Genomic DNA, 9,272 nt, shown 5'->3' on the forward strand with positions numbered 1-9,272 from the left:
TACTCTCTCTCTCTCTCTCTCTCTCTCTCTCTCTCTCTCTCTCTCTCTCTCTTTCTCCTTCCATGGCTGTGTTCATCGTTTGATCATAATACAACTCCACTATTGTGCGATTCAGCAGTATAACGTGTGCGAAGAGATGAGAAATTTGAGAGAAGCCATTGTCATTTGTCCCAAGACTTGCCGTTTGATGAACGCAATCCTTCACAAACCCATCAGATCCTGTCCTTCGTCTCAAGCCTCGCCATCGGAGACCATGGTCAGAACTTTTGGAAAATCTCCTTACAAAGTACACTATTAAAATCCTTTTTCACTTGTTAGAGTTTCAGATTGGGAATTCAAATTAATTATGTTGAAATATATAGGTTGATTGAGTTGCAATGCTTAAATCCAAATTCGATTCTTCTGCAAGATACTAAATATGTAGTTTAAGGAAATACGGAACTTCATTCATATTAGCAATTAGATTAAGTATCTTTAGATCTGTTCTAGGTACCATGCTTTGGATGAGGACAGTAACAACTAAGAGGTGAGCAATAGCAGCTATCTTCACAGACGACGAGGCAGTAGCAGCTAGATAGATCAAAGATCTGAAAGTGAAGGTAGTAGCAGCTAAGGGTGAATTTTTCTAACTTCACAATGAGCAGTAGCAGCTAGCTTCATCTTCATCTTTGGTAGTAGTAGCTAGCTTCACCGTCGGCAGTAGCAGCAAGATTGGACGACGCAATAGTAGTGAGATTAGACGACCAATACAGTAGCAGCAATATTTTGACATTTTGTTCTCCCCCAAATTTTAGTAATACACAGTAATAGGGCAGGGCTAACATGCTACTACACTAACTGAACCACTAAAAACTTGTTGCAACTGCACATACTAAAAATAGCTGATACTACATTAGCTGAGCCACTGAAAACCTGTTACTGCACTCACTGAAACTGTTACTACACTAGCTGAACCACTAAAACCCTACTACTACATCTGTTGGAAGTGTAGCTTTCCAGCAAAACATGATACTACATTAGCTGAGCCACTGAAAACCTGCTATTGCACTTACTGAAGCTGCTACACTAGCTGAACCACTAAAACCCTGCTACTACTTCTACTAGGATGTTAACCCCTGCTACTACTTCTATTGGAATTAACTACTACTACACTAAGTTATTGAAAACCTGCTACTGTATTCCATTTACTGAAAAATCTCAAAATGAGAGACTTTTCTCTTCTAAAAACATATTTAATTTCTCTTCTAAAAGCATATTTAATTAGTGTAGGGTTAGTTTGGTAAATTTAACCATGACACATGACATGCAGAGAAAAGGTTGTCCTTAATTGTTAAAAACTGTGCTTATTTGTTTAACAACAACACAAGACACAAGTGGATTTATTTGTGTTTCAAATCCTTTTGGAAGATATATATGTGATTTATTTTTAAAGTTTTAATCAATCAAGGACATCATAGGTAGTTCAAAAATTTAATCATTGACAAAGTCAAAAATGCCTTTTGGCTTTATTAATGGAGATTTTTTTGGTTGCAATTTGCAAAGTTCCTTCACTAAATCCGCGATAAATGGAGGCCACTATGATGTAAGTTTTCTAATTTCTAATGAAATGAATCCTTTACTATCAAAAAAAAAAATACCGCAGATCAGATCAACCCGAGATTAGGGTTCCGTAGATCAAGAAAAATTGGATTAGGGTTCAGTAGATCAAGAAATTTGGGGAAAGAGAGATGAAAGAGAAAAATAGAAACGCCTTGGTGTTGAAAAAGAATTAAAGAGGACCTGGTGAGTTAAATAGACGAGGGCCTGTGAATCCAAATCATAATAAGATTAAGATTTAGGAACACATTTAGTGAAGCCCTTCCTTTCTCAGATATTTACCGAAGCATGTTGGAACACCGAAACCCTATAATTCTTATGTATCCTGTTCTTTAATATTTTTTTTTCTTTTTTTTTCTTTTTAGTGTGTATCCTTCATATTATTCTTTCTACATACAATTATCAGTTTTCCCACCATGTTATCACATCATTTTACCAATGACACAAAATTTCAGTTTTCTCACCATGTTGCCACTAGAGAAACTACTATCACTCAATGACTGAAGTGCACAGGTTGGTACCACCATTGTACATGTATGGTTGATCTACTACTTGGTCGAGCTGGTTGCCTTGATGAAGCTAAGAATTTTAATATAAGTCAAGCCAATGCAACCTGGTCTAGTGATATGGGGTTCTTTGCTTGCTGCTTGTGAAGTGCATTGTAAGTTTGTAACATTACTTTAGGGAAATAGGTGGGGGAGAAGCTATTACAAAATGGATTATGTGATTTTCTGTACTGTACGTATTGATCTCCGGCATCCAGGGACTGGCTTATTCTACATATCTCCGTTACCATCCATTCCGATGGATCGAGGAGCTGGAGTGAGAGACGAGCCCTCCATATCTGGTATATCATATGACCAATTGGGAGTACAATACCAACATCTTTTCAATTACTTACTAAAAGAGTTGGAGGAATATAAACTCTCGGAAGCTCTAACGATTAAGTGGTCTTTGTGGAAGAATAGAAACTCTAGGAAGCTTTATTTTTTAGCACTTTATCTTAGCATTGGTTAGTACAATCAGTTTTGAAAAAAAGGCAAATAGTTGCAGAGGGAGGCCGGATCGTGAAATGGAAAGAAACCATGAGAGGATTGGTACAAATATAGCGCTGTTGGTGCATATATTCCATGAACACCGGTAGGGGAGGCAACGGTATGAACCGTATGATTCTACGCAATGCATTAGGGAACTTGGTTGCCGGAGCAGCCAAGCCTTGTGTTGGACAATGCTCTGAACTCTAAACCAACATGAAGCTGATCTCTCTAGTATGAGGTTTCTTACTGTTGAAGTGAAGGAGACTATGCATAAGCATCAAAGCATGTGGCGTTCAAGGTGGTTCATATTCGACATGAAGCTTATAAAGTAGCACATGTAGTGTTATATACACTTGGTTTGCTACTGCTCCCCGAAACCACGAGGGATGCCAGTCTAAGCATATTCTTTCCAAAAAAAAAAACAACAACAACATCTACTAGAAACAGTAAGCAATGCACCAAATACAACAGACTACAATTCAGTACGGTAGAGTACATTCATTCCGATTGAATTTGTACAATATCGTCAGACATGCACCTAAATCTTGTAAACATCCAGGAGACCTGAAAGAATATATTTCGGCCATCCATGTTAAAATGCTCTATTCTTTGTGGATTGGTAGTTAATGGTTTACTGCTGTACATCAGAAGCATAATTACAGACAGACCTCTGATCTATTCCACGACTAACAAGTTATTTCTCATTAATCCCTCACCGACTGTAGGAAACTCAGGTGAAAGCTTCCATTCTCCATCCACCAAGAACTTGATTTCATACCTTTGAATCACAAAGTTATGAGTTAGAGTGAATAAACAGAGGAAGAAGCGGAAATTTATGTGACTAGTACCTTCCAGGTCTCAACACTAATGTTGTTGAGAACGTTGTAAAAGAACCCGTATAATGCGGGGATAAATTCTCTCCTTGACTCCAACCATCAAAAGAGCCCATAACTTGCACATTCTGTGATGCCAAAATAAAGAGAACTATTAAGTTCTATACCTAAATGTCTAACAAAAAATCAGCTGAACATTAAAATTTCATTCCACTTCTAATGTGCCAGCTTTTGCAATTTCAGCTCAGCTAAAAACGTTCAAATTTTGGCTGCAGAACCAGGCCATCATTCAAACCATTTGAATATGAGACTTTAGGCCTTGAAACTGGGAAAAACTACTCAAATGGGATTTCTTCAAGTCAGTTTGACTGTCAATCACCCCTACTTTACCCTCTTTTGGTCATCTTTTGATCAACGCATCTTTTGGGTAAATCACAAAAACATGGTCTTATAAACTTGACCTTGCTTTTATCATAAACTAACTAATATTTATAAGATACATGCAAACCAGTATGTCATATTGATCCGTATGACAAGATACATGCAGTATAAAATTTCAAAAGGTTTAGCACCGGACAACTTATCCATGAGTCAGCAATCATCATGTTTTAAAGGTCTTCCATTTGATAAATTTAAGCCTTACACAATCAGTCCAAACTTGCATTTTTGAGGTAGTTCAAAAATACATGCACTGGAAATAACTCCAGGTCTCCAGCATATATGTTAGACTTATAATTCTCCTTGTTATCTGTTCTCCTTAAAGTCATTTTCAGTTAATGTGATAAACAAGATTTTTGAAGTCCTGATCATCCTTTAACCCATTTCCTTCCTAGTGAAGCGACCCAGTTTGTCAAATTTAAGAAAATCAATGCCTATTACCGAGCTCCAATGTGAGAAGACAGGAATCACAAAAGAATGGATTGTATGTTTACCTCAGCCATACCACACCAAAATACGGAAACCTCCTTTGATTGTGCAGCATCAACATCCTTAATTTGTTCCTTTAACTTCTCATGAACAGCTTCACACACATCAGACAGATGAAACAGTATCTTTGTCAGAGAATATGAAAGTTTAAACATAGAATAACTATGTGGCAGCCTTACCATTCCAAGCAAGTTACAAAGAAAACAAGTGAAAAGATGACTCGTCCAATCAGCTACCTCCATGAATTTAAATAATCACCCATATACTTTAAGGGACATCAGAAGTGCCTAAAGAAAAGAAGGAATTCTATCTCCTTTTGAGTCAAAGCCAATAACTAAGTTTATGTTGTAGATTGCTAGCTTTACACATTAAGTTCCCTATTTACATTGTTCTTTTAAACTTTTATCTTTGTATGTAGACAACCCCTCCCAAGAAGCTTTTTCATAAAAATATTCTCAATTTAGCAGGAGAATCTAGCACCTCATGATGAAGGAATTAAGAAGTCATGCTTGAGAAAGTTACCTGCTAAACGGGAAAGCAGATGAGATGGGATGTATTTTCCATTAATCTTTCTTGAACCAACTGGAATGACAGATTTAGCATTTTCTTCTGCCAATGCCACCAAAGCCTGCCATCATAACAAGTAAAGGAAATCATGACAACACAAGTCTTGGACTTTATCCAATTACGTTATGCATCAAAACATTCTTTACCATGAGTAAATTTTGATCTAGAATGTATTTCAAGTGCAGGACTTCCTTTACAAATCTCAACAGTCTCCGCCAAGTTTTTCGAAGAAAGTTTCATATGAGTGTAAGTTGAGCCATATGGGTTTGTTTGGTTGGCCCAAACAAAATAAAAATATAGGTGAAACTTGGGAAGTAACTACGTTTCTTTTTTCTTTTATATCTTTCCTTCTTCTTTTGAAGTTCGCATACCGAGATAGTTATGCGTCACAGTCACAGGAAAGCAGACTCTAAACTTCCTCAGTAATCCCATCTTCCTTGTATGACATAAATTGTGACCATAATCACAAGAACTATTTAAGTACTTGTAAACATGTAAGAAAATCACTTCACTGCACCTACTAGCTAAGCAACAACAAAACTTTGATATTTCGGGATTCTTGTTCCTGATATCCAAACACAACTGTGACAGGTAGTCTTCTTGTTTTCATTTTATTTTTTATTTTTTCTCTTTTGGACAATTGACAAGTAGTCTTCTGAAGTCTTGTTCCTACTTACTTTTTCTTAAGAAATATATCCTCCTATAACTTTCTACACAATCAAATATTAGCTTGTTATTTTAGAACAATTACCTCGTCTTTCATAGGTCTGATTGACCCAAAGCATTTGTCTGCCCTGCCACCAATCCTAAGCCTATTGTTATCCATATCATGTTTGATGTTTCTATTTGTTTACTGCTGTACATCTCTGGTCTACTGTACGCTGCTGCCTAAGTTGTTGTAGCAGTGTACACACTGCTACAACAACTTAGGCAGCAGCTTATCATTCTCTCCTATACGAATAATAATCTCAAAACACTTTGTGTAATAATCCTAGAACCTCCACATTTTCTAATTCTAACATTTCTAAGATACTTCATGTGACATTGTATCTAGCATCTCAAAGCAGAGTGGCTGTGGGAAAGGATTACTAGTTTCAGACCAGTATTGAAACCAAGCCATTACAGACATGTATGAAACTCCACTCACAACAGGATATGAGTATCAATATTAAAATCAAGATGATAATTATTTGCTCCTTCCGAAATGGCCCTTGAAACTACATCAGTTTCTTATTTACAAAAAGAATTGATATCGTGTTACAACTGTCAAACATGGATGCAAGAATCCTGAATAGCAGCAGCATTGATCTCTTGGGATTTGAATTAGTCACATTTGAACCATGTAATAATTTCAGATAGAACTATAGAAGTCAATTGTTCAATGACAGCAAGTCTAACCTGAATTTCAAGTTCAATGACAGCAAGTTCACTTTTGAATTTAACCAACGCATCCTCCTGTACATGCAACTGCAAAAATAAGAAATCAAAACCACAAATGTCACTTTGCAAACTAATTTCTAAAAACTAACTAGTTACTTAATGTGTATTAAAACATATTCTCTTTATAGGCACACCTGAAAATTCCACTCACGTGTTTGTTAATTAGTATATACACACCTGTCTTTTGAGGAATCGGTTTTGTTGATTGGCTTCACTTAGTTTTCTAAGGAGCTTCGTTCTTTCAGAATCAGCAAGTAAGGACTTCAACTGATATATAAATAAAACATCAGTTAGTTCTATAGATCTCAATAGCTAATCTGTTAGTCAACAAATATAGTGTTGCATATTCAACCCAATCAAATCAACGCCAACAATAAAAAATATTAGTATCAGAACTGCAGGCTAAGATTCTAACACTACATAAGAAACAACATGAAATATATTATTGCATCATCCTGTTGTATCAGACGATACAGATAAACAAAATTGGGAATTTACGGCAGAGTTATATAAGGAACCTATGAAATCGATGTCAGGGATAATCATTAGTATTGGAGCTGCAGCTAAGTTGTCATTCATATCCTACAAGAGTAATAATTCCTTCATCTGGTCACTCACATCTACTGAAACAATATGACTAAAGACATCATAAGCAAAATATAAGGAGGATTAGAACTCTTGCTTGACACCCACTATTCTTCTGTCCTTTTACTGTACATTCATGGTAGACCCAGAACACAGCCACAATTACAGTAAGTGAAGCAGGACTTAGAATCTCTATATAAGAGCAGTTCAAAAAACCATGTACAATTAAGAAACTTTCTTCACCCACAGATAACTCTATCCACTTTTTCTATCGTGAATCTCAAATCACTAAATTAAGTTAATTAGCATCACATTTTTTGTATATATCTACTATCTACTGAATACGTAGTAGACAATATAGTAAATCTCTAACCAGAATACAACAAACCTATACAATGGACAAATGTGCAAGAGAAAATAAGAGAGGGGGTGGGTATTTCGTGAAACACCGAGGAAACCCAAGCACATAGATCAAAGTGATACCAACACCTTGCCCTAAAAAAACATCAAAAGTATTTTTATTCATTTCCAGCCACACTACCCAGATATTACTATGCATGAGGCAATCTTTTTAATTTAGCACCATCAGAAGTCAAATCAGTTATATAGTTAAATACACCTTCTCGATCAAGTGGTGAGTTTCTGAAAATGATTAAGCCTTTAGCTAAAGAGGTCTTGTTTTCATTTACTTTGGCAAAAGGTTTGAACCATGAAAACAGCATCTGACCAAAACTGGGACACATTTTCTGTCTTGAAAAAGACAAAGTTCTAGGTGAAAAGAAACCTAAAAAAATAATAGATAAGTGAAGAATGAGTTATGTCAAACGTTAGCAACTAAGATAAGATGCAAACTGCCACTACATTTTCTTCAAGACCAATCAAAATTGTAAAGAGTCCACATTGTGAACTCAAATTTCAGACCAAACTTAAAAACCTTTCTGTGTCTACTATAATAGCACCATATGAGAATTCTTAAAGGGTAGCCATGAATGAGACAAGAAGGGAAAAAGGAACTCCATGGATTTGAATGTTGTCAAGGATCCCTTTTCAGTAAATTGATATGACCCGTTACTATATCCATTAGCATAGTTCATTCCAATTTCTAGATTTCGCTAAATACTTTTAAATGATAGATGGATTAGAACAGTGGAGATAGTAAGTGTGGAATGAAGGATGTCAACTTCTCTTTGTAAATGAGTTTACAGTGTAACATATCAGTGCGTGATAATACCTCATTACTTGTTAAAGATTGAGCAAGAACCTCCTGCCCTGAATCTTTAACATCATCATTGCTACCATAAGCTTCTGCTGGTACTGATGACGACTGCTCCATACTAATGGGAATTGAATATCTTCTCCACAAGACATGATTAAGGGAATGCCTCCCGGTGAACACTTGAGATTTTATCAACCTCTGATAACCCAACTTTAAATTCCAAGCAGTCACAGTATACGGAGGTGAGTGCATAATTTTCCAATCCAATTTTCTTGAATTTTTGCTCGACAACCACAGCACTTGTTTCTCAAGGCAACAGCTATCCAAACAATCAAAAATATTAAAACAAAGTTCACAAATGCCCAAGTACAATAACAATTCAGAGAAAGTGGAAAGACTAAAATCGAGATTATGTTATCATATTCAGCAACACTAAACTAAGCGTCTTGGAGAAATAATGATATCATAAGTTCATGCAAACAACTGGGTAAAAGTACAAAAATCTTTTGCTGAAATGCAGGAATCAAGTAGACTTATGAATCAATGTGAAGAAAGCTAACCTCGTACTACTGATGTCCATGTCGATAGATTAGCACTCCTGCAAAATAGAGCACAAGAAAATATGAGAAAACAATTCTCTGAAATCAAATTGACCCTCCAACATTGTCATTGGTGGAGAAAATTGGTGAACTCAGAACCTCTGTTTATTTACTTTCCTCTAAAATGGAACTGAATATGCTAATACTTATGCTTAATCTTAACAGCAAAATCCAATTTCCAACACAGAACACTTGAACTGGGGTTGTTATTCAGAAAATGTTTCATACCAAATCCCAAATACTTAATTTTTCTTATTGATTAACACCCAGAAACAAAAGTTGGTTCTTTGTCAATGAGTTGAGGTTAAACCCAATAGCTAGATCGATACCCCTCAATTGAATTCATAAAAATGGAAAATAAAAGGACTTACTGAGAGAGAGAGAGAGAGAGAGAGAGAGACGTCCCACGCAGCGAGCAGCTCGTGGTCAACAATCTAGAGAGAGAGAGAGAGAGAGAGAGAGAGAGAGAGAG

The 9,272-nt window shown here is 36.1% G+C and overlaps 1 protein-coding gene across 1 annotated transcript; it reads right to left on the reverse strand.

Annotated features, from left to right (window-relative positions):
• Window positions 1–3,130: 3,130 nt before the first annotated feature.
• On the reverse strand, window positions 3,131–9,202 carry LOC101310550. Its single transcript, XM_004307073.1, has 9 exons — window positions 9,172–9,202; window positions 8,762–8,799; window positions 8,217–8,520; window positions 6,578–6,667; window positions 6,359–6,427; window positions 4,916–5,021; window positions 4,399–4,487; window positions 3,482–3,594; window positions 3,131–3,411 (listed from the first exon to the last, which is right to left on the reverse strand). The coding sequence occupies exons 2-9, from the start codon at window positions 8,779–8,781 to the stop codon at window positions 3,309–3,311; spliced, it is 894 nt and encodes a 297-aa protein (XP_004307121.1). The 5' UTR covers window positions 8,782–8,799; window positions 9,172–9,202; the 3' UTR covers window positions 3,131–3,308.
• Window positions 9,203–9,272: the final 70 nt, after the last annotated feature.

Source organism: Fragaria vesca, linkage group LG7 (genome assembly GCF_000184155.1).
Source record: "Fragaria vesca subsp. vesca linkage group LG7, FraVesHawaii_1.0, whole genome shotgun sequence".
Taxonomy (NCBI): Eukaryota; Viridiplantae; Streptophyta; class Magnoliopsida; order Rosales; family Rosaceae; genus Fragaria; species Fragaria vesca.